This window comes from Miniopterus schreibersii (genome assembly GCF_964146895.1).
Source record: "Miniopterus schreibersii genome assembly, chromosome: 13".
Classification (NCBI taxonomy): domain Eukaryota; kingdom Metazoa; phylum Chordata; class Mammalia; order Chiroptera; family Miniopteridae; genus Miniopterus; species Miniopterus schreibersii.
In genome coordinates this window covers 28,746,670-28,773,600 of record NC_138113.1, presented here as the reverse complement: position 1 = coordinate 28,773,600, position 26,931 = coordinate 28,746,670, and the positions used below count along the sequence as shown (strand labels likewise).

Below are 26,931 nucleotides of genomic sequence, written 5' to 3'. Positions count from 1 at the left end.
ACACTAATCAAAGGTGGGCAGGGCAGTTAACAGTGTATATTAGTTTTTATTTTTTAAATCAGAGCGCATTTTTCATTAATAGGAACACTAATCAAAGCAATAAATGCAGTGTTGTAGAAGACAATGCACAAGGTGTGACCTGGAATCTTCTTAGCTTACGAGTTATCTACCTTAATTTTTTTCAAATGAAAAAAGAAAGCAACAAAAGAGGGGACCATAAAGAGGGAGATTGGTTTTTCTGTTTTCTATTTGTTTTGGAAACTTAAACCGGTTGCACAGTGTTGCTTACTACATGCAAATCTCTTCCCACAAAATAGAACACAGATCATTCATTACCTTTTCCCAGAGTGCACACCCACCCCACCCTGTGTCACTCCCATCCCTAACAAGCAAGGCTTTATCTCCAGTCATCCAAGAAGTCGGTGCTTTACAGCAGGTGTGGGGTCCTGGCTGTTGGTCGTTTTGTCAGTTTATGGGGGGGAGGGAGAGAGTAAACCAAGCCTGTCACAGGAGGAGTATTACCGCTAGTTACCTAGATACTGCCTGGGAAGCCTACAGCTATAACTGATTTATTTGTTCAGGGGCATTTTATTGCTTTATGTAGACCTTGGCTGTTTCTCCTCAATAAGACCCTCTAAAGACGATAATCTTGAAACTGGGTGGTAAGGGCTGGAGGCCCACAGAGGTCCCGCTGGGGTGGCAGACAGAAGTTCCTCTTTCAGGACTAGGCAGAAGTAAGTGAAAATAAACTCTATTCCTTGGACTTGAAAAACAAATCCTTTCACTTACTGAAGACGGAGAAAAGGGAGTCAATTGGTATGAGGCTGGGAGGGTAAGTGGGCAATATCAACAGTTAAAACATGCACTTCCCTCCATCTACCCATCACACCTGCAGATATTAACTTTCTAGGAATACTCATGCAAATGCACAAAGATGTTCAGGATAAGGACTGCAACTTTTAAAAATAATTATAAAATACAGATAGGAACAACAAAACAGGAGAGGCAAAACCAACTAACGTATACGAACAGGTTGAATTAAAACACGATGCAACCATACAAAAGAATAGTGCGTGTGCATTAAGAGAGTAAGGCAAACCTGCAGTACACAGGCTTAGGAAGAGGACACGAATGCACAGTCATTCACAGAATAGTGTATATATTTAGTCCGATCTGATGAATATACACATATTGAAATGTAATTAACTACATACAAAGGTATGGAAGAATGCTTTCCAAACTATTAACTATAATTAGCTCAAGCCAGGACCAAAGATGGGAGGCATTTCCACTTTTGTGTTACTGCACTGTATTTTTAAAAAAAATGAACACATACCATTTTTGAAATATTTAAAGGGCATTTCCACTTGAGGGGAAACACACAATTCATTTTTATGTGGTAAGAGAACTGAGGTAATGTTCACTAATATGTCTGAGATTGCTGAGTAGGAATAAAAAGGGTACTCGCTAGAGGAAAGCAAGTTCTCCCAAGGCACCACAAAAGGTCATATGTGAACACTGTCTTCAATGAGTACTCTAAAATAAAATGCCACTCTGAATTTTCGTATCTTTCTTCTGGAGAATAGCAATTCAGTATTTAACCTTACACGACACTTATAAGCAAAATAAGGCAAAAAAATACAAAATACGAATACTTCCTTTTAAGAGAGAGGGACACTGAGGATTAATACAAAAATAAGTGACATTCACTGAAGGAACACTGAGGTCTACAGATGCTAGGGGAGTAAGTTTCCAAGGGATGTCAAAGGAACAAAGCAGAAGCCTAGAGGTCAGGCTCCAAATACCTTCTCCCTTTGCACTCTGGTCAGAAGAGCTCCCATTTTATGCCCTATATTTACTGAGGCTCCACCTCAGATTTCATCTATAGGAAAGACAAATTCCAGTGTTTAAAAGCATTTGTAAATCACTTAACTAAGCAATGAGAAGTAAGAATAGATGCTGGAGGAGTTTTCAGTTTAATGATGCACCAGCCTCACTGACAGATCATTTATACTGCAAGGTAACAGGTGACGAGAGGGTGAGCAAGGCACTGTGGGGTAAAGGCTTCATAGTTAAGGTGCCATCACCAATCAGCAGCAGGGAGAAGATCAGAGCCCAATGGGGCTGATTTAGCAGAGTTTCAGCTACACAAGTGGGAGGCTCCATAGACAGGATTCTAAATGATGAGAGAATCCAGCCGTCATCTCTCCTAATCACCCCCCAAACTTAGGTATACCACTTACTCTAAGGGCTAAGCACTCTTTTAAGTATGTCACTAACCTATTTAATTCTCAAAAGCACCATGTGAAGTAGGTACTCTTATCATCCATTAAATATATTTTGCATAAGAGCAAACTAAGACTCAGAGAGGCTCTGTGACTTGCCCACAGTCATAAAGCAAGCAGAGTCCCGGGAGTTTGAACCAAGGTCTGCCTGCACAGCCCACACTGCTCTGAACAGAACTGGACACTAGCAAGAGCCTTATGCTGCCAGACATGAAACAGTGTTCTAGCGAGAATGTGAATCGGGATTTTCCCCACCTAAAGGGAGCACACAGGACTGAATCTCTTAAAGTAACCTTAATTCCTGACAATTCTAGCACAGGGAGTTTTACTTATAATTCAATGCAGAAGCCCTCATCAGAAAAAATCCTCATTTTCAATTGTTCATTCAGTTCCACCAGGGAGGAGTGTGCTTCATCTTGCACCATATCAAGGTGCTCTCATCCACCACCAACCCACTATAATCCAAAGAACACTTTCCCTTTCAAGTGCCACCTGCAGCCACAGCACAGAAACATCCACTACTCTCCCATCCCAGCTCCCATTTAACTTCCTACTTAGAGCCTGGAACCAATGAGCCAAGAAAACTAGCTTTGTGATTGTTCTGCCATCATGTATTTTAACAAACAGATGAGATAATTTAAGATTGAATCTGTTTTTTAAAAAGCATCGATATCGACTGAAGGCTTTGAACAAGACGAGGGTACACACAAACAGACTTCCAGGTGTGTTTTTCCTTTACCTAGGTTTTCAGAGCCATCCTATTCCTGGAACTGGTAATTACAGGTACCCCAGGCACCACGCCACGGAGCAGAGCATCTGCAGCCAGGGGAGAGTGGAACGCCTGCTATCTGGCATGGGGAAAGGTCATCCTCATTCAGATTTGGAAGGAAGCAGAGCAATTAATCAAAAGTATAGCTTGGGGTAATCAGCAGCAGCAACAAAATGTTTAGCTGAGTTTCCTCTTTTTATCTTGAGGTGGTTCCTATAGACAGATGCTCAGGAATAATGAAGTTTAATGAGAACTTCAGCAGCTGACTAATTAGTCAGTAAGGAGGAAGCAGTAATGACAAGGAAAAAGGGGTTTTACTCTTATTATGAGCTCAGGCCTTGGACAGTTATTTTTAATTGTGGGGGATATACCCCCAAGAAAATTCTGAAGAGCCTCAAATTGGGCCCAGGGCAAATAAAGGTTAAAAGGAAAGGGCAAAGAAAAAACATCAGTGCTAGGCTTCCCGAGGGCTGGCTTGTCAGCAGGAATAGTAACCTTGAGAGTTCACAGGCAGTGGCAGCTTTGCACCAGCCATGATCTCAATGCAACACCAAATTCTGTCAACACCAGAGGACGCGAGTGTCCAGAGCAAGCTAGATAGTCACCATCTTGTGTCTCACTGAAGCCCTTACTGAGAACTCTCAATTCAGAGCATCCCTTCCGGCCCAATAGTAAGAATATTAGAAGGTTTATTAATCACAAAGGAGAAGCACTTAGTGTCTATGGTCAACTCCTCTGCTCTCCATCCTACACTTACTTGTATTATCACTAAATCTGTTATTAAATTTGTTATGGGGTTTATCTCATCTTGGCTACCTCCAGGCCTGGTACTTTTGGAAGTGGGCAATAGGAACCCAAAGCGTTTCAGAATTAACTAGGTACTGGCAAGAAACTATGAAGGAGGGAAGGCTTTTTTGTTGTTGTTGTTGAATTAAAAGAGTGATAATCTGACAATACTATGATTATAACCCCCCCACACAGATGATGGTAATACTATTGGTCCTCCCAGTGCACAAGGCCTGTACTTCAAATTGCCTTCCCAGTATCATGGGTAAATCTGCCCTTCATGTATTCAAGAGACAGGCTGTGAAGAGCCAGTGTGGGCATTAAAAGCGAAAAGTGCCCAGCAACGTGAGCCAGAGGTGTCTAAATGCTGCTGGTTTCCGAAAAGTCTCAGATGTTTTTTAGGCTACATACCTTGTTTTATTGGGCCTCATAGGTGTTGCATTTTTTAAAAAATTGAAGGCAAGACCCTCCACCAGCAAAAAGATTATGATTTGCTTTATTGCAATACTCGCTTTATTGCAGAGTCATCTGGAATCGAATCAGTCTCTCCAAGGTATGCCCCTATAGTTCTTCCTTTAACCCCCACCACCCAGCATACTAGCAAGCAGCAGAATCCAGTCCTTAAGTAACAACAGTCATGTAACCTTCACGCAGGGTTTTACCTCAAAGAAAAACAGCCCTGCAGCCATCACTGTCATGAAGAGGATATTCTGGGGTTCTATCTGACTACTTGAATTTTTTCAGCTTTAGCTTCCTTCCCCACAGGGGCCAGCCTGGAGACTTCTTTCATGTGCCGCTTTAACGAATATTTTAATGACAATATTCCCGTTAATGATTTACATAAAGAAGGTAACACAGGTTTGTCCTATTAACACCTGAGAGCAGCTTTTACCCCAGAAAGAATAAACACTCATTCAAGTGCAGCACAGAAATTTGGGTTTATAATTTGTTTCCAAAGTAAATACAGTTAACTGCTATAGGCTATTTGCTTTTACAGTTTTTAGGATCTCTCTGTCACTCTGTACTTTCTTGCAAGACCTGACAAACAATACAGTCATTTTAGTCCTAACACACTGACTAGGACGGGTTCCTGCACTCTCATCCATTCTCTAAGACTCACATTATACCCTAAGGCCAAAGGCGGACTGTAAGGAGTTGCTGGGACTCACAAAGGTCCTTTTCAGAACCCCACCCAGCAGGTGTACCTCCCCAATTCAAAAGCAGGACTGCGCAGCAACGCTCAACTCCCCTGACATGGCCAATCTTCCACCATGTGCTCCAGCTGAGGAGCTGCTTTGTCCAGTTTTGGTGTTAAGGTTGCTGGGCTGTTCCTACTATCAAAAGATGAGCCACCCTCACTGGGTGCTATAGTCCCTACAAGTAAATGTGAAAGATGGGGAGTTTAGGTGTTTTCAGAAACGTTTGGTTTGTGATATCATATGATTTACCCATATATAAGACACACACTGGCTATTAGCTCCACAGAATCAATAAAAAAAATGGTAGCTCACAATCTGGGGCTGTATCACCTCTCTTTGGGTGACGCTCTTACCTCTGGGGTACCACATGTCAAATGCAAACTGTTATACTTCATTCTGTCTCATGCTTGTCATTTGACATTTTAAGTACATTGCATTTCAAAAAGAGGTAAAAGAGATAATCACTTGAATTATTTAAACCCATAAAATAAGCTTTATTCTCAAAAGGGATCAAAATGGAAGTTTACAACATACACAGTCATATAAGAGGATTTTTCCTTAAGTACTCTTAAAAGAAGAATTCGGGGGGAAAATAGACATATAGCAGTGACATGGTCCCTTCAGTCTAAGAAAGATAGTCACATTTTTTTGGAGAGGGAAGCCAAAGAAGAACAAAGCCAGTGTTCACCCACCCAGCAATCCTATGATGAGTCTTGTGATTTTAGACTCTCCAGGCAGCAGAATGATCATCACACACACATTTTTAAAAAAGTTCATCAGGAGACACTTACCAAAGCCAAATGGAATCATTTCTGGAACGAGGTGGGTATAAACAATGAACATAAATTACTTGCTTCTCTTATGCCAAATTTAAACACAATGGATGACAAACAAAACCAAGCGTGTGGTTTTAGGGTATAACAAGTAAGGAGGCCCCCTTACAAACTACTTTTATATCTACTAGGGGGAAACTAAAAAGGTGGCCTGAAAACAAAATGCAGAGAGCAGCTGGAAGTCTTCACTTACGCTTGGCAGCAGCAGTAGAACCAGAAATAGGGATTATCTACTTTATTCACACATGGACATCATAGAACAAACGGCAACTCAGCCTAAATACACCAACAAATGCTCCAACAGCTGAAAATGTTTAAAGTCAAGAAAAATCAGCAAAGTCCAAGAATCTGAACTGAAAATGTGGGTTTTGGCCCAACTCCATGTTCCTAGGTAATGCTGTCACCACTGAAAATCGCTCCAGGGTTACCTTCTGTGTAGCCTATGTCTCAAGACTGAGCATCACACTTTTAACTACAAAATTATATTTCAATACTATTGCCCTTCATTCTAGGTTCTCAAAGTCTCTTTATAAATAGTTTTGTTAAACACCAGGCAAAACCAAAAAACATCACTACCAAAACCAAAATGTCTAAACAAAAAAACTCAATACTGCTAGAACAGAAATGGTGTACCACTGGGGGGAAAAAAATGAAGGAGTCGGCCCAGTTAGCTGAACCCCTCAAATTCTGTCAGAATCACCAAAGCAACCTACTCTCAAAGGGAAGACAAGGCAAGGCTTGATTTCTACACTGCATTCACTACTCGGCCCTTCACTACACCACCAATTAAAAGTGAAAGTCTCTCTCTGATGATTAGCAATGTTGAACATTTTTTTCATGTCTCTTGGCCATCTGTATGTCCTCTTTGGAGAAGTGTCTATTTGGGTCTATTGCCCATTTTTTAATTGGATTGTTTGTCTTCCTATTATTGAGTTGAATGAGTTCTTTGTACACTTTGGAAATTAGCCCCTTATCAGATGCATCCTTGGCAAATATGTTCTCCCATACCATGGGTTTCCATTGTATTTTGAGGCTGATTTCTTTTGCTGTGCAGAAGCTTTGTAGTTTGATGTAATCCCATTTGTTTATTTTTTCTTTTGTTCTGATCTTACTTATATGTGGACTCTAAAGAATTTAATAAACTGATGAATAGAATATATTCAATGGCATGGAAGCATGGATCAGACTGATGAATCTCAGAGGGAAGGAGAGGGTAGGGGAGTGTGTGGGGGTAGAGATTAACTAAAGAATTTATATGCATATATAAATAACCCAAGGACACAGACAAGGGTGTGGTGAGGGAGTACAGAAAGGATGGAAGGGGTCAATGGGGAGAAAAAAGGACATCCATAATATTTTGAATTTAAAAAAAAAAAAAAGTGAAAGTCTCAGAAAATCCTTTACAGTTGGAATAGGATCAGGAATTTCCATTTCTCAGCCACTCCTCTTACCAAATCCAGGTTTCCAGGTCCTGGAAACGCTAATCTGAGATTTACAAAAGCACAGGCCTCAATCATCATGAAGACAACACACAGCTAAGGATTCAGATTCCAGAGGCAGTCTGCTGAGCTGGAATCCACTCTACCACTTACTGATTAAGTGTCCTTGGGCAAAGCGTTCTTTGTACCTCAGTTTCCTGACCTCCAAAATGGAGATAATTCTTACAGGGACGCTGCGAGGAGCACACAAATCAATGCACGCCAAGTACTTCCAACAGTGCTTGCAAGTATCAAGAAGTTTTAGTTGTCTTACTATTATCACTACTGGGACCTGCTTTCCTTCTCTCTACATGAGGCTCTACCTTTGCTTTTGCTTTCCCTCTCCTCAGTTGCCTATTTTCCTGACACAACTGATTCCATGAGCCCAGAGAACACAGAAGCTACCATTTTTTTAGTAGTGGGTATCTACCCAGCAAAGCCTTGGAGAAGCATTTGGTGAAATGAAAGTTACCGCTGGTTACTGGTACTACCTCCATGCGTTTATTTACAGGGGCCTTCAAATCTCTATGATATGATGACCTGATGACCTAACAACCTTTTCTTTTTTTTCCCTTTTTTTCCTAACAACCTTTTCTAACCAGTGAGAGAAATGAGACGCGAGTCACTTGTGCAAGGTCATGTCACTGATATCAGCTGCTAAGCATCCAATTCCCTGTACCTGTGCCAATACGAGCTAAATGCTGGCTAACAAAGAGGCGGCAAAAGTCCCAATAATAAGCATTAATAATTGAAATAGAAGGAAAAAATATACATCATATCCTAGGCAGAAGCTAGTCATTCCCCCAACATGTCCCACTGTTTCCTGTCTCCCTCTGGTCATATCCCATCCCCATTCCCAAGCACCCACCATCTCATTACCTAATCCTAATCCTAGTCAAAGTTATAGCTCAAACATCAACTCCAAAAGCCTCTCTCATCCCACAACCAAGTGATATTATTTGCATGTCTTAGTACACCTGCCGCTTTCTACTATTCTCTTTTAGAATGTAATCTGATGCCCTGGCCGTCTCTTTCACACCTCTGTTTCAGTGTCCTTAGCACTGTAGTATGCTCACCACCGCCACCCTCACTTGCTTGTTGGGTGGATTTAAGGGTTCCTTCAGTGATCTTGGAGCTATAAACGTGTTCTAAAAACTTATCCTGCCTTCCTTCATCCCTAACACTTATTCTTCATTATTTAGGAGGCACAGGCTACTCTAGTCCAACAGCCAACTCTGCAACACAGCATTGAGAGCACACGATAAGCAACTAGCTTCCAAGTTTTGCCAGCTGAATTCTGAGGACAAATTCTAGATAACTTCTACCACTAAAGTAAAAAAATTGAAGCAACAACTAGAGCCAACAGCTATCTTCCTGGGCCTAGGCACACCTCCCACCAATCAGTGTTCTAGCTTTCAGTCATTAATTGAGGAAGGCAGCAGCAGAAAGGGAATATCACCATCACCCACCTCTCCCTCTAACTCTGCTGCCATAACCTAAGCTGAACCAGGTTCTGGGAGCTGCTCTATACACCCATCCAAAAATGTTTCTTTTGTGCTACAGGTTAATTCTTGTCTCACTCAAGACAAAGAAAAAAAGCCTAAGATTTTCATGACTGCCTAAGCAGGGGCATGTTGGGACCCGGCTTTCCAAATGTATGTAAACACATTTCCCCTCTCCTCTTGGTTCAGAGGTTTGTGGACAGATTCAAATGAGTGCATGAACACTATGAAGCTGAGCTGTCACAGCCTGGCCACCACTGAGTCACCACCATCTTCGCATCACGAGAGATCTTTGGCTGAAGGTATTTCATCTGTAACAAAATCCAGAGCCCTCACAGACTAGCAGTGGGTCTACCTATATGCTTGCCTATAGCTATGTGCAAAGAGATCCTGATACACTAAGGCTCAGTATCACCTGAATTTCGACTGCTACCTGGCTCAACGTCCCAATATTCTAACTGCATTTACCAAACAGCTCTGTCCTTCAAGGTACGCAGGTGTGTCACCCATCCCCATAATGTTATGCCCTTGCACTACCAATGATAAGCAAATTAGCAGACTACATTAGGGCTTTTGTTGTTGTTGATTTTTAATCCTCACCCGAGGATATGTTTTTATTGATTTCAGAGAGAGAGGAAGGGAGAGAGCGAGAGACAGAGAGAAACATCGATGTGAAAGAGAAACACTGATTAGCTGCCTCCCATATGTGCCCCGACCAGGGATAGAACCCCCAACCTAGGTATGTGACCTGACCAAAAATCGAACCCCCAACCTTTTGGTACACGGAACAGCACTCCAACCAACTGAGCCACTCTGCCAAGGCCAGGCTGTTGATTTTAATGGAAGGATTTACTCATCAATAGAAACAGTTTTATCACCAAGTGATGCCTGAGAAACCTGATGAGTGAGCATTCAATTTGTAAGCTGTGTATTCAATTAGTTGCCAGGTTAAGTGTCACACTTTGTTTAAACGACTGTGACTTTGGCCGAATCCCTAATAAGAATGATTAAATACACATCTTAAACACAAAACAAAATTTAAAATGAAACTTAAATCCATACAATCTACCCATGTGCTGACAGACATGTACACTGTGCCCTGCTATTTGCCTCTACCTGCGGGGAAAAAGCACACACTTTACGTTCAAATGTTGAAAATAGCCCCTTCTTGCTGCAGAATTTCGCAGTCACCCATTTTGTCACTTGCTGGTTAAGCCACCTCATTTCACCTTTCTGATCCATAGATTTCTCAATCCACAGAGCAGGTGTGACATCACCTACCTCACAGGGCTGCTGAAAGGATAACTAATATGTATGTGAAGGTACCTGGTTCACATTTGCCTCATGCCAGAAAGCCCACAAAACCATTCCTTGTAAAGTCACGATCAGTGCAGAAGCTGCCTGTGGTTGAACTTCTACATGACAGCAGTCAGTGGACTCGTGAGCAATGTGGTAGAAAGGGCATGACCTCTGGTTCCAAGCCAGACTGCACTGATCAGACCTTCACAGCACCACTGGCTTACCACGTGGTGACACAGCATGCCCCGTCCTGAGCACAGGGCGGGACCAAGCGGCTCCAGAACAGCAACTAATGAGCTTTCTGACTCTGGGGGAGAGGAGCTGACCTCCAGAGACAGGAGGAAGGAAACCACATCATAAAGATGGTCAATGCTTTCTGAGGAGCTGGCGCTGAGGAAGCTGCTTCAAAGCAGACTCAAGAAAATGCGTAGGCTGCTTCTAGACGTGGTCCAACCGCTCCCTCCACACCCAGCCACACCCAGATCCTCCCAGGAAGATAACTATCTCTGGAGAGGCAGTGTGGAGTGGGCTCTGTGAACACTCAGCCGACGAGCTGTAAGACACTGAGCAAGTTACTTCATCTCTCCAAGCCTTGGTTTCCTCATCTGTAAACAGAGATAACGCTGTGCCTATCTCTAGCATTCTTCTGAGCGTGCAGTGAGGTAATGCACAGCATAAATGGCACAGAGCCGGGTACATAAGCATTCAGCAAATGCTGGCCATTACTGCTGAAAAGGTCTCTGTTTCCTTCACCAGTGGACACCAGACCAAGTGAGTGGACCTGAGAACAAGATGGCCTCACCATTTTTCCCCACCCTCAAATTTCTTAGATTTGATTATGAATTCGTATTTTTCACGGGGAATTCACACACATTATGTAATTGAGTCTCACAGCAACCCCTGAGTAGGGAGGGCAGGTGGTCTCCATTTTGTAGGTGTATAACACTCCCCCCCCCTTATATTCACCCATTCAAGACTGTATATTTTCCTGTCTCTCCACTTGTTTGTCAGGGATAGAAATTTTACCCCAAAGCCTGGAAAAGAGGCCTCCTTAAGCAGAATACTCAACGGGGCTTGAGTAACACCAACAGCTATTCTAATGACCAGGTCTCCTACTTCAATAGTTTTGTTGGTTAGTTCTCAATGCAGGCTGGAACCTAGCAAAGAAATTACAATGTGAATTCCTACTGGGGAACAGGGAACAGAGAGAAGATTCTAAATCAGCCGCTGAATCACAGTGACCTGTGCCTCATTTTCCTCTCCCAGAAAACTCTGAGCAGCAGAGCTGATCTTATCAAAGAGGGAGTGGGGACCCATGACATAATTTATGATTGCAGACAACTATGAGCTCAGAGGAAAATGAGGTAAGGAAGGTCAACTCAGCATCACTACATGACAACAATGGCTGAGCTGAGGACCTGGCCCGCCCAGCCCACTGGTGGCAAACACTCACAAAGGCAGCCACTCCAGAGCCCCACCCAGCAGGTCACTGCTCTCCTGCCCCTCCCTCAACTCCAGCCCTCTCCCTTCCCCCATAGCCATCTGAATTTACTACCCTGATAAAAGACTGCAGTATGTGGTTCTGTGGCCAAGAATTCCTAGCCAAGCTTGGCTATACTCAACCCCACTGCTGAATGAGTATGACTTTTAAAAATTGCTTCCTTGTGTTTCAAGTAAAAAATAACCTCCCATCTCAAAATTGAAATCATATATATTTGCTGAAGAAAACCAAAGATTTTTTTTAAAGGGGGACGGGGGAAGTGGGAGGCACTGAAGGAAGGCTGGGAAGCAGTTCTTGGGCAAAAATTACTTTTGTTGCAGATATTCCTATAGTTTAAAAGGCAGAGCTTGCACACTGATCCGGTTGCTAAATCTGAGGCCCTGCCTCTATATGCTAAGAGCCCTATTAACTGCCTGGCTTCTAGAAGAGCATTACTCATGCAGTATCACAGTGAGCGAAGGCATATTGGCAGCCAGAAAAGCCACTCATTTCACAGTCACACAATATAAAACTCTGAATGGCTGCCACACCTAGAAGAATGGATTTGTCTCACGGGTTACACTTTTACCTCTTTTGCTATGTGACTACATTACATTACATAACAAACTTTCTCTTGGTCCAACTACTCTTAGACCAGGATGGGAATGCCTACCCCATTCAAAAGAGAAAAAAAAATAGAAGAGACAACCCGATGTCTAATTTCTAGGAAACTGCTTCTATTTCTCCAAGTACTTTAGTCCTGTCTTCTCCCCACCAACCAAAGTAAATTCCCCAGCATCCTGCAGAGATCAGGGACCATATGAGGGAGGTCCCTAGGGTCCTATCAAATTTCATTTTACCAAAAAAGTAGACAAACCCAGATAAGCCCCACCTGAAGTTATAGCTTAGCCACATCATAGAGCCAAAATCATTACCGTGTGATTCATTCTTTCATTCAAAACATCATTATGCGCCTGATGAGGCCATCTCTTTTCTCAGGGGAGTAGAGGCACCAGGGAGAAGGAACGACTAAACTCACTTTAGAACAACTATATATGTAGTAGTGCCTTCATTCTTCTACTCATTCATTCATTTCTCTAGTTATGAAACATTTATTTATGTGCCAAGCACTAGGAAGGAATACAGGGATGAAAAAGCACACAGACATTATCCTCCATACAGAGTAATAGGTACTTTCATATATAATTAGGGCAACCCACTGCCCGGCTTGTCTGGGACTTGGGGGAGATTCCCTCGACACAGAACAACTGGTGCTAACAAAGAGAAAGTCTCTGGCAAACCAGGATTAGCTGGTCACCTACTAAAACAAAGTTCTAATTTAAGCTTCACAACCACCCCAAGGTTTTTACAGATTTTTCTTCCCAGTTTTTAACAGATGAAACAATGGAATTCACGGGAGCCAGAAATTGAATGCTGGCTTATGTGACTTCCACAGCCCATGTGCTTTCTACCACCCTTGTGTTTCTGAAGTGAGAGATAAAATGTCCTAACACTGAACACAGCCTGGACAGCCCTCTGCAGCCTTCCTCACCACACCTTGGCTGCAGGGCTCTGAGCACTTGCCTCCTTGGCTCCCCTAGCCACCCCACCCACTCTCCACCACAGACAGTGCAGCTGGGATTGCATCTGCTTGACAGTCCTTCGCAGATAATGCATAATCTCCCTCTGCCACAGCAAGGCTGATTTTTTACAACAGCAGGTCGTTTAAATCTCTGTAGGAATAAACATCTCCTTCAATAGAAATCAGGGCACCGTCCATCACTCAACTACCATACATTCAGGTTAGTAATCTACAGAAACTCATTGTCACTTAACAGTCAAATAGCTGAAGCTGACTTGCAGACTCCATATACTTTACACTTCAAAGTACACTTTTAACATTTATCTTAAAAAAACACACACCAAAAAACCCACATTTAATTCAAAATGCTAAGGCCACATTCCAAGAGATAACCACCATTTACATGTCAGTGTCACCAAAATGATGTCTGTGGTTTATATACGGATTTCAGGCAAAATACACACACACACACACACACACACACACACACACACACACACACACACTCACTCACTCCTGCAGATAGTCAGTGCTTAAACGGAGAGATGTCACTCCAAAATTCCATCACAATTGCACTCTCAGTGGGGGGTTGACAAAATTCTCCCAAATAATAACACAGCCCACGTAATTTCCTTGCTACCAGAGAAGAGCAGAGCCTCCAGACTTTTTATGTTTTGCTCACCATTCTTCATGAATAAAGTGTGCCTCAGTGATCCTCAAATTAACTTTCCCCTTACATCATTTCAGCATTAAAAAGGGACTTTAAGGCCTGATCTTTCACAAAGCCTTTGTGAAACCAGATGTAGGCTGGCCTGTGTCTCCATGCTACTGTGATTACTGGATTTGCTAGTTAAAGGCCCTGTGCCCTTGAAAACAAGGTTGGGGGAGAGAGAAAGGCTAAGAAAGGCCTTTCAAAAGCAAACACAGTAGAGGCATTCAACAATCTATGGAGGGCAGTCAATATTAATTTGGCTATAGTAGTTCTCTCTGACAAAGAACTGGATGCTCTGGCTTCAGCAGTAACTGCTCCACATGCTTTTTATGAACTTGGAAGAGGCCCCACCACTGTGACCTTCAACCTACTTCACAAGTCACAGACTCAAGTGACTGCCGTCAGCCCCGTGTACTTTCTAAAGAGAAACATAAAAAACGGTGTTTCAGTTGGGTGCATATTCAGGCAAACTAAACACTCTTCTAAAGGAAACCACACCCAGAGCAGGCTTCAGGGGTGGAGGTGGGGTTGAGACACTCAACTCAAGTTCAAAACACCTGCCAGTCCTGGGCCTTGTTTTACCAGGACCTATAGTAATAATGGTTGTCATTGATTATTGCGGGCCCACTACTATGTACCAGGTACTGTGCCCAAACACAGTTTCTGTGAATAATCTCACTAATTCTTAAAATTATCTTATGACATAGAATTTGTATTACCCTTATCCCCTAGATGAGGAAACAGGCTCAGATTAGTAAATAAACTGCCCCGATTTGGAAAGCAATTTGGCAATATTTGGCACAAGGCATAGAAATAACCACGTACAAAAAGTTTATGATATAATGTTAAGTAAATAACAGAAACAGGATGGCAAGACAAAACTGAATCTATACAATAATTACAATAGTGTTAAGTTGTATATGCACACAGACAAGAACTACTGGAAAGTTAAAATTTGCTAGGACTGCAGGATCTTATAAACTATTTCATTTTTATTTCTTTGGAAGGTGTCATAGTATGGCTGTGAAATAATAAATATGTAAAAAGAATTTTGGAATAATAAAAAGGAGAGCTAAAAATTTAACTTTGTCCATTAATGACCTTCAGCCCTTCTTTTGAAAGAACATCATCTGAGCCACTTCCTGACTACTACAGCTTTCACTGCCTGTGCTCCTCTGTTGGGAGGGTTCTGGAGTGGTGCCAGTCAGGAACAGAAGCCACTTATCTTCCCACCCCTCTTCCTTCTTCTTTTAAGGGGCAAAAACCTCCAGCCCACAAGTTTCAACAGGTGCCTTTTCTCGCCAACTAATCAATACTCAGTCATTTTAAAGCTTCACCTGCAGACTCACAGGAAATGAGCACTTATATTACGGAACAGATATTTAGTGTTTTTCAAATCCACCTTTAACACCAAGGCCTGAAGGCAGCGCTAGGTAAATTTTATATACAGTATGTGAAACTGGGCTAAAGTCTAACCAACTCCAAGAACAGCAACATCCATTTAACATAGCATCAATTTACTAAGATGGAGCGTGGGGAAAGAGGGAGGTATTTCTACTTAAAAAAAAAAAAAAGTTTGAAAGTGTATAAAAAGTTGAAGTCATAAAGCAGGTATGGACTTAATAAGCCTCCACTTCCCAGGACACCATGGTGACATTCTGGAAGAATTTAGAGAAAACTGGCCCAGAGTATTTTTGTACTTCTCCATTAACACCAAAATGGTAAATGAAAAGAAACTGTTTTTTTAACCTCACAAATTTCTAGAACTGCAGGATTAGCAAGTAGGAAAATCCCAGCCAAATTCTACAAAGACTTACAAAACTAGGAATTAACCAACCATACTTTAAAGCCCTGTAATCTCCTAGGGCAATAAGAACCTTTCTTTAATTAAATTCTATACATTTGGATACAAGATTATTTTTATAGTTAGTTAAAATGATCCAGTTTACTTAAGAAAGAAAAAAAAAACCCCACAAAACTACTTTTAATGTGGACTTTATATAAAATATATAAACTTAAACCTCAGATGGTCATAACCTTCCTGGGACTATTTCCTTCTCTGCACAAAGGAGCAAGTAGAGATTATTTCCTCTTAAACCTGAATGTGCACACAAACCACTTGGGGAGCCTGTTAAAATGAAGTTCTGACTCAGTAGGCTGGGGTGGGCCTGAGACACTGCATTTCTAACAAACTGCAGGCCCTCTACAGACCACACTGAGTAACAAGGTTCTTTAAGTACTTTGCAGTCCAAAATTCAAGGAGGCTGTGATGTTTCTAAGTTTCTCACCCCGCCAATGCCAACAGCCTCTTAACTGGTCTCCTGCCTCCTCACTTGACCACTACCCTCTAAAACAATCATACTCAGGGGTCAGACCATCCTTTCTTTTTTTTTTTTTTTTAAAGTCAGAACAAGGCACTCTCCTATTTAAAATCCTTCAGTAGCTTCCCACTGCCTGACTTACTTCCGAATTCCTTAACCTGATTTAGAGGACCATGTATCCACTGGCCTTTGTCAATTATCCTTCTAGAACCCCCTCTGACCAGCCCTTGCTTTCTCTGCACGCTAAACTGGCTGCCCTGAGCCTGCTCAAATTCCCCTGCCTGGGTCCCTCACCTGGAATAAGTTTATTTCTCCACTTGCATTCTACTAATGGGTCAGCTCAGCCAGCATCTACAGCATAGCTGAAACACTTTCTAACCAGGGGACAGGTGCTCATCAAGAAGGTAATCAATAAATACTTGTTAATAAACAAACAGACTAAACAAAAATGCAAGCCCTCTCTTTTAAAAGTCAGTTTTATTTTACTTCTTAGAATTCTTGTTGCTCTAAAGTAGCCTAGATTAGTGACCATCTACCGAGCACTTAAATGGCAAGCCCTTTGCAACCATGAAATGGTTTAACAATGGCCAAATTTAGAATTAAGCCAATCTAGCAAAGAATGATGAAGTTAAAAATTGCTTACCATGTCCCTATTATTTATTTCCCCCATCATCAGTATTTCATAGCCAGGGCCTAAGAGTTGATAGAAATTTGTCAGGAAAGGAGAAAAGGTACCAATATCTAAAAGTGGCTGAGATCTGCCTGGCTTATTTTGATAGTGCACAAATGTAATTCCAGTATGAACAGATGTATAGCTGTGAATCTACCATTAATTGTAAACAGTGTGAAGCTCTGTCACTGTTCACTTCATTCTCCAGAAGAGAGGAAAACAAACCCTGAAGCCCATATTTAAACTGCTGTACAAGACTGGAGTTCTCAGAGTTCATGCGTATGTAGAAGTTTTCTTCTAAAAAAAAAAAGATTATGGAAACAATAACTCTAGTTTATATTTTTAATAGTACATGGACGTTTTCAAGGAAACCTCATAGAGATTATGGCATCTGCTGTTCAATACAACCCTGGAAGGTAAACTTGACAGGTATTCAGAAGAGGACAGTTGCCCAGATCTTCAGATAGCTAAGACAGGGCCACAGCCAGGTGCCAGCTGCCTCCCTTCCAGAGGCCAAGTTGCTGGAATTTCTGTTTTTAAGGCTAAATCCAACAGATTTTTAAATTAAGAATCTAAATGGAATTAAACTAGATGCCTTACTGAACTGTCCTCAGACCCACACATATTATTATCTTTATTTTTTTCTAAACTTACATCCCAACTTGGTAAGGGAACTGGGGTAGACAATTGACCTCCATTTGGCAGATAATGTGGTAACTTATTGTACAGATGTTAAATTAAATGGCCCCTCTGATTTACCAAGATAGAGCCCATTCCTAATTAGTTAAATGCCTCTTTTAGTATTACACAATTTTGTTCTACAACATACTTTTTCACAAGACTTCATTCTTCAGTGAAAAATCAGACATATGCTCCTATTTGGAAGCAATATATGCAGTCTCTCCCACCCATAGCCACCCCACCCCACCCCATCAATTACAAAGATCATACAAATGGTAAAACTTTAGTGTGCACCACAGTCACCAGGTGGACGAGTTAAAATACCTATTGCTGGGTCCCACTCCAGAGTTTCTGACTCAGAAGGTCAGAAGTAGGGCCTGAGAATTTATTCTTCTAGCAAGTTCCCAGGTTATGCTGATGCTGTGGACCTGAGGACGTCATTTGGAGAACCACTGCAATAAAGTAGCCCATATTTATTAACTTCATTTATTTACTCTCTAAGAAAGGCTTAGTGACTGCTACGTGTAAGTAAGGGGTTATGTCAGACTTTTGTTTTTCTGCTCCCAGACTTTGTGAAATGTAAGGAAAACAGAGGCAAATACTCAAACTACCACCAAAACCAGTTTGTGAAAATCACAGAACGACCGAGTGCTTAAACCTTAAAGGAAGGGAATCCAAGCAGGGATTCTGACCTCCCCTCCCTCTGGAAATACTTAGAATGACATGGCATCTGAACTAAAGCTCAAAAGAATGGTCCTTACACAAGAAATAATTCCCTATGAAAGAAACCAGGAAAGCACGTGCTCCAGGGTGGGAAAGGCAGGGTTGGTTTAGAAATCATGAGTACCGTCGAGTAGAGTAGTAGGAGCTGGAGACAGGAAGGTTGGTGGGAGTCAAATCCCAAGTTCTGGGAGGGAGGAGAGCTCTTATCAGGGTCTAGCTTTAGGAAACCACAGAAAGAGACTAAAATAGAGATAACACTCTCTCTAGAAAGCTTCCTCAGTGGTCAGGACATTTATTTATTTTTTTAAAATACGTTTTCATTGATTTTAAAGACAGAGAGGGAGAAACAGAAACATCAATGAGAGAGAAACATCAACATCGATCAGCTGCCTCCTACACACCCCACATCAGGAATTGAGCCCACAACCCAGGCATGTGCCCTGACAGGGAATCAACCTGCAACCTCTTGGTGCATGGGTCAACGCTCAACCACTGCGCATACTGGCCAGGCGAGCAGTCAGGACATTTAGAGTCGCATTATTTCACTACTCTAAGAAAACTGGTAGCTTACACTAAATTGTAAAGACATATACATCCATATGTTTACAGCAGAATTATTTGCAATAGCCAAGATATGGAAGCCACCTAAGTGTCCATCAATAGATGACTGGATAAAGAAGTGGTGCATGTATACACAATGGAGTGTATGATTCAACCTAATTAAAAAAAATTTTTTTAAAAAGCTTTCTTTCCTAAGGCGAAAAAAAAAAAGGTATCTTGCCATCTACAAAAGCTCAGATGGACCTAGAGAGTATTATGCTAAGTGAAATAAGACAAATGCCAGACAATTTCACTTACATGTTGAATCTAAAAAACCCCAAAATAATGAATAAGCAGAATAGAAACAGACTCATAGATACAGAGAACAGACTGATGCATGCCGAGAGGAATGGGGTTGGGGGCTGAATGCGAAAGGGAAGGGATTTAGAAGTACCAATTGATAAGTTACAGAGTAATTATGGGGATGTAAAGTACAGCATAGAGAATATAGTCAATAATATTGTAATAACTATGTATGGTATCAGATGGGTAACAGATTTATCCTTGTTGATCATTTATCTTTATTGATCACTTGTTATATAAATGTCTAATCATGGGGTTGTACCCTCAAACTAATACATATTGTACGTCAACTGTAATTTTTTTAAAAAGTGGCAGTTTTTCCTCAGAGAGTGTTATCACCTTCCTCTTCTTCGCAGCTGCCTCCGAGAGTCCTTTAATGATTATCCCAGTCAACTACTGGAAATAAACTAAAAGAATCAACACTCCCTTGCCTGTTAGTGTTCCTAGCCCACCAAAAACCTGAGAGTACCACATGTCCAGAAATCTGAGCAGTTCTGAGCTCATTAATTTTCCATGCCACCAGAATAAATTCATGATATCTGGGTAAAGGGTGTCATGGTTGTCCTATAGGAGGAACAACAAATTCTGAGTCAGAAAACCTGGATTCTGGAGAGATAGCTTCAAACATACTGGTTGAGCATAATCCAACCTGTTTCTTTATAAAAGAGAATATCTACCCAACAGTATTGTTAGTGCTAAGGAAATGCACATTTACTTAGAATCTACTAAGTACTAGATCCCATGCTGAATGCTTTACTCTCATTTAGTTAATTAAGCAAGGTGAGACATTAAGTGCCACACACAATAATAATAATTATTATTACATCATTCAAAAACGATTCTAGTTCACAAATCTGTTAGGAACTTCTAATTTCTGAGCTGAAATTCTGGTAAACTGGTGAAAGGGGTCGTTTTTTGTTTTTAATTGGTGACATCTTTATCCCAGTTATCTGGACTTAGAAGACTATAGTACCACAGTATTGGAGGGAACCAAACCAAAAAGCCAATCTTTATGCTTTCATTAAACCCAAAAATGTTCTTATAAATCTTGCCCCCCCAAACAAAAACAGGAATATCATTTGTTACCAACTCTTCACTGTCACACTGAGGAATATTTGAGGGCTATTACTTTATATTTAAGAACTTAAAATTTTCTTCATGACAAACAGGTGTAAAACCAGGTTTAAGAAATTAAGCAAGACAAACATCTAGGCTCCGTAACTGAAAAGTTCTTTAAAACTGCAGAACAAGTTTTCTTCATGATCTACAGGTATAAAAACAGTAAATCTTCCCCTAACAGTTAAGAAATTAAAATAAAAAAATGAAGAAATTCAACAAGGCAACCCTGAGATGCATGTAATAAACTTGAGAGTACTAATATATTCCCATGGCTGAAAACTCTTTAGTATCTCTCTATGCCTCAATGAAGACAGATGACTCTGTAACTCTTTCTGGAGAGTGGAATAAATTCGTTGAGCCAGAACAGCTAAGAGAAAAACGCACTTTCTCCAGAAATATCAGGTGTTAAATGCCAGGGTGGGCTGCAAAGAAGGCGTCACAAAAAGTTCATTCTGATGCTTTTCAAACTAGATCCTGTCTTTATTCCAATTCCATTGTCAGAGCCAATAGAATCAGTGCTCTGGGGCAAGGTAGGCAGGACGACTCAGGTTAGTGTGGGCATTTCACAATGTCACCCCCTTCCCCCCCCGAAATAAAATACTAATATTAATATGTAGAAGTCTAGGAAGAGAAAGCTACAGAAAACAATGTGCAGCCTCAGCCCATCATTGCCTGTGACCCTGGACAAGTTATTTGATTCTTTCTATCCTCTCATCTTTAAAGCCTCATAGGTTTGTCATGAAAACTAGATTAAGATAACCATGCACAGGGTGGGGCGAAAGCAGGTTTCCAGTTTTGAGTACACGGAACAGTTTCCTCTTGTATTATTATTTATTAATTATTGTGTTATTTATTATTATTGCATTATTTTCCACACAAACAACCGGAAACCTACTTTTGCCCCACCTTGTATAAAGCTCCCGCTGACATGCCTGACACACGGTAAGCACTCAATGCGATCTGAATGTAAGAGCTGGAGTAGGCAGTACATGGGGTGGGACTGTTTGGGGGAGGATCCTGAACGTCAAGCTCAGGAGTCTGGAATTTTGTTGTTGTTAATTCACACCAGAAGATATATTTCCATTGAATTTTTTTTAGAGAGAGGAAGGAAGAGAGAGGGAGAGAGAAACATCAATGTGAGAGAGAAACATGGATCAGCTACCTCTGGTACATGTCCTGACTGGGGATCAAACCCTCAACCTTTCTGGTATATGGGACGAAGTTCCAACCAACTGAGCCACCCAGCCAGGACTAGTAGTCTGGAATTTAATTTACACAACAGGCACAAATTAGTTTCTGAGTAGAAGAGTAGCAGAAATATCTTCCTACAAGGAGTTAAACTGGCTGATATGAAACGGGAGAAAATATATCCTGAACCTCTGTGTTACTACAAACACATTCATCTAAACATGTGAGGCTGAGTTTTGCTGTGTCTCAGTATTCTCTCTTATTTAAAAAAGAAAAACAAAACAACGAATCCAAGTTTTTCAGATACATGAACTAATTGAGGAAGGTGGTAGTTCTGCAGGTGAAAATTTTGAGACAGCGCTCAGGCAAGCAAAGGCATTGGGTGTGTCTGTGAGGTGTGGATTAAGTGTTGGATGTTTGTGGTTAATGTTTGAAGCCACCAGAGGTAGAAGGTCCTCTCTCTTCTCCTCGGCCAAAAGCATTATTAGCATGACAGACACTTGCAACATCTCAGTGCTTTAAATGACTAAGGTTTTGATCACATTTATTTGCTTACCCATAAATCTCTAGAAGTTATTTTATCTAAATAGACCAGACTCATTTTAACACCATATTTCCTTTAGCTAGAACCTCAAATCTCATCCCATGGTCCCTCCTGAGATTTTTATGATCCAGTGTGAAAATATTTGAAACCAGCAAAAATGCATAAGTATCCCCCATGAAATCATAGTACTCTCAGACATTGATGCTAAATGACTAAGTTCATACAGGAGGCAGTTTAAAAAAATTAATACAGATTCAGAGAAGCAGTTTGCCAATATTAGATTGCAAGTGCTAGGAAAGATTATACTTAGAAGAGTAGAAAAAAAAAAAAAAAGGCAGCTTTGTAAAATTAAATCAGCAGATACAATCTATATGCTATCAAAGATGATGTTGATTGGAAGAATGACAAATACTAAACAAAATAGCAAACTAGGGGTGGGAGGTAGAGATGAGAAAAAGTTTTTATCAAAAATCCTCCTAAAATGGCTTAAAATGCAATGAGTTCCAATTTATACTAAGGACGATCCCAAATGTTTGTAATTCTCCTGGGATCCACCATACTTGAAAGTTAATCCACCCTTTCTCAGTTCCTCAACATGGGTGGTTCTCTGTTATAGAAATACCAACACTAAACTTATGCAACTCCTAAACCACAATATTTAGAAATAAGAAAGTTATCTGGAACTAAATCTAAATTAGGGGACAAAGGTGACACACACACAAAGTCACCATATAAAAAGGTGAAGCCCATCCCCTTTCAAAGGGATTTCCTTGAGAAACAGTTGTGAGGTAAAATCTCAGGAACACACGGTAATTAATTTACATTTTACTTTGTCCAGAGAAGACAGTTTAAGACATTTCCTGTGTGTGTAAGCTCCGCCCTTCTCAGTGAGCAGTTTTACAACCATTTTCAAACCTTTCAGAGTAACAGCCTTTTGTTATAGATGGGCCTGGGGGGTATACTCCTCCCACACTTTCTTCTGTTTTCTCCTTGGTTTTCTGATGGAGGATTCCCCTTGGGTGCCTCCTTCTTGGAGTATGACACAATGAAGTGGGGAGCCTGGGGCCCCTCTATGAGCTACAGTCTGAACTCTCAAGACCTGAAACTCTTGGGGGGTTGCTTCTAATATAGACCCAGAATACAAGGAACACACTCCCATTCCCTCTATTTACTACTTGTAAGCTACCCCCACTAGCCCTGACCCGCCAAATTTTCCAAAAAAGCAAATTTTACCTTCTAAGAGCTCAAGAGGAAGGAGCCAAAGGCACACACCCATTCCCTGGAGGGAATGGAGCTTCCTTTCAGCTAACTGCTCAAGGAATGCAGCACAGCCTAGCAAATGTTTAAAATCACGTCCTGCTCTGTCTCTTGTTTTCCAGAAAAGTGTCATTACTGTCAACTGTTTCACAAGACAAATAAACCTATGAATGAAATATGTCCTCCCCCCTTCCCAATGAAAACATTCTAGGACTGCGCTGCTTCCTTCCTTCCTCCTCCTCACAGGAACCACATTTGTGGCACCGAAAAGAGTTAAAATAAGAAACATACACAGTCTGTGAAGGTTACTTTTTCACGGTACTACAGCCATTCCCGGCCCATTACTTGATTTCAGAGGCTTTCAATTGGAAGGAGTTCTGTTTTGAGTTATGAATTATTTTTCATATATACACTCTGAGACACTGCTGGGCCAGGCCTGCTGGCTGGGCAGGGACAGCCAAAGGCCACAGGGGCCAACCTGGCCACAGGCTTTAGGCCTGTGGCCCCACACACTGCTGTGCACAGGAGCCTGCTCTTCAAAAAAATATGTGCGGTAAAATATTGGATTCATTCAATTATTTGAGACTAATATAGACTCCAAGAAATACTAATGATCCAACTAATCCAACCTATAGTACTGAAATGACAATAACTGGTTTTCATTATAAATTATACAGCCTACTAAATTGATGGGAAGGCTCTCCCCCAACACAATACATAAAAGAGTTAAAATTAAGCTTCGGAATCAAAACTATAATTTACTCAGGCTTAGGAACAAAAAGACCACTCCCTCCTCCCCTCTGCTATTGTTCTACAGGACTGGGTGCAGAGCAATGCACTTTACACCTTTAGGCTTCCAAGAGGTAAGAGGCTGGGGGCTGGGAGACAGAAGCCACCAAGAATCAAATACTTGCCTATTAGCACTGATCTACTGAGATGCAAAGATATCTAGGACAGAAAATGTGTGTGCAGTGAGTGGGCAGCAGATACCTGACAACCGAAAGAGCCAAAAGGATACTGGAGAGCCAGGGGGACTCCAAATGGTGGCTTTCCTGAAGTAGAGTGAGAAACTGTCTCCTTTAAGTGGTGACCAGGGTGCTCGCAGCCAACCAGAGGCTGTGGGGCCAGGCCGAGCGGCCGGCCGCCCGTCTCGATTAGGGTCACGTACCATATGGCATAAATAAAGCCTCCGAACCCCCGGCAGGCCGGCCTTTGGGAGGAGGGCTTACCTTGTAGCTGCTTGAATCTCCCTTCCAGCTGGTTGTAGTTGTAAGGCACCTGCCCCGTGTACGCCGGCGACAGCGGCCCAGAGATGCTGGAAGTCCTCTGCAATTCCATTATGGCCCGAGGAACGCCCAGGCGGGCAGCACGGTGGAGATCCCGCTCCGGCCCCCTCCTACCCCCATCCAACAAGCAGCGGCTTCCGCAAGGCTTGGCTCCCGGCCCCTGCGAAAAGGACTGGACCTTAGGCCAGCCCCATTCCGGTCTGAAAGTCCAGCAGGGTGATCTGATAGGAAGCTGGCTGCACGCGAGTCCACCTTAGCCCGGCCGGTAATTACCACTCAGGCATTAATTCCTTGTTGCTCTCCTTCCTTTTGTGGCCCTTGGCTACAAGCTTGAAATCAATTATCCAGGTGGGGAGGGAAGATCGAGGGAGGAAGGCGCAAGTCCTACTTAAAATTTTTTTAAAATATGGCCAATCTCAGGCTTGGCCAGGTCGCGGAGCCCGGGAGCTCGCGGGAGCGGCGCACACACCTCCTCCGGCTGCCCGCGGCGGCCGCCGGTTTGTAATTTAATCAGGAGCCACTCGCGGTGCGCCGGGCGGTGATGTCACCTGATTAGCATAACAGCATTGTAGAGGAAACGCAGGCCGTACCACGAGGCGGCCGGGGGCCGCGCCCGCGCCCCGACCCGCCCGCCGCCCCTGCGCCCGGGCCGCCGACCCCGGCCGGGCCCCGGGCGCGCCCGCCGCGGTGGTACCTTCCTAAAACAAAGCTGCTGAAATTACAATCTTTTGTTGAGCGCTTCACGTAACGGAAAAGTCTCCGATTACTATCACTTGAAAGGAGGCAGCCGGCAGGGAAAGGAGCCCCGCGGGTCCCGGGCCGGCGGCTCATACACTATTCAGCGTCGGGAAGATAACGCGGCCGCGCACCTGGGCGCGCGTGCCCCCGGCGCGGGCGCAGCCACGCGGCCGCGGCCCAGGCAGGCGGCCGAGCGCGGGGAACAGGCGCTCGGCACCGCTGAGCCACGGGGCCGGGGTGAAGTCAGGCTCACGGGAGAGACTTCTCGGCAGACTTCTGTCGCGTTCACGAGATGCTAAAAGCCAGAGGTTTTCTGGGATAACTCGGGCCCTGTAATAGTGATTTGGTGCAAGGTTTCTAGGAGCGCCGACTTTACAAAGGCACTGTGGGAGACCGTGCACAGGTAAACAGCTCCAGGATCCCCGATCTGGAGGGGGTTATGAACCAATGGGGGAAAACGAGGAGAGGAATGTACCTAAAATCCTACTTTGATTTGTAAAACGAGGTCTCTGAACTTTGGTATTCTTCAAATTTTTAAAACTCTCTTCTCTAGCTGTTGCTCCCACCAAGCTCAACCAGAAATAAAATCTTCTATATAGAAAATAACAGTAATCAAAATACATTCTTGGAAAATAATCTACCCCCGTACATCCCCCACCCCCCTCCTAACTATAGGCAGACAACTAATTACTAATTTGGTGTTTCCCGCATGGAGCCCTGCAGCTATCTGTACTGAACTGAAGAAGGTAATGTCATTCCTGAGGGATTCCAATCTGCACCAACGTGGTGGAGGGCCTCCACCCCTGGTTTACTTTAGTCCTCTGGGCATTTGTAATTCAAGCAACTGCATCCTGCCCAGGGCTAGAGATAAAACAAACCTAGAGTCCAGCTAACTGCTAACTGAACTCTGAACTCCCACTGCTGCGATCCACACCCAGCGTCAATCTAGCTTTGTAAAGCCCTTTCTTATAATCCAAGATGCACAGTAGTACCTCGGTTTTTGAAAGTCTCCGTTGACGAACATTTCGGTTTACGAGCACCGAAAACCGGGAAGTAAACGCTTCGTTTTTCTAACACGTCTCAGAAGTCGCACGGCTTCCACTGAGGGCAAGATCCTGAGGCCTGGCTGTCAGCTGTGGATCCCGCGGTTTATGTTTCAGAACTCGAACGGTCTTCCAGAACAGATTACATTAAGAAACCGAGGTACCACTGTATAGCATTTTCTAAAGCCCTTTAGCTGCCAGTGCAACTCAGGAAGACGGCAAAATGCAAGTATTGGAAGAAACACTTGACTAGGATTTCCAATACCTGAGTTTCTAAGTCCTGACCTGGCCAGGCCTCTTCATCAACTATGACCTTAGAAGAAACCCTGGATTCTTTCTAAACCTCACTGTCAGGGATAATTAATGCCTACCTCTACAAGGTCACTAAGGGGATGATGTGAAATGCCTCAAAAGTGATCATACTATTCAAAATTAGAAGTATATTCTTCAAAATGACCTCTTCTTGCCCCCCCCCCAATCACATCAAGGCTGCAAAGAGTAGAATGGAGAATTTCCTCAGACCTTAACAGGTC

The 26,931-nt window shown here is 42.5% G+C and overlaps 1 protein-coding gene across 3 annotated transcripts in view; it reads right to left on the bottom strand.

Annotated features, from left to right (window-relative positions):
• SPTBN1 (spectrin beta, non-erythrocytic 1) overlaps positions 1 to 26,931 on the bottom strand; it is a 177,671-nt gene that overhangs the window by 73,448 nt on the left and 77,292 nt on the right. The window contains exon 1 of one of the 3 annotated variants that reach the window (XM_081157104.1): positions 24,561 to 25,097. The exons of the other annotated variants lie outside the window; for them this stretch is intronic. Coding sequence (XP_081013230.1) covers positions 24,561 to 24,669 — 109 coding nt within the window. The 5' untranslated portion in view covers positions 24,670 to 25,097. Of the gene's footprint in view, positions 1 to 24,560; positions 25,098 to 26,931 lie in introns of those variants that run through there. 3 annotated transcript variants of the gene reach the window in all.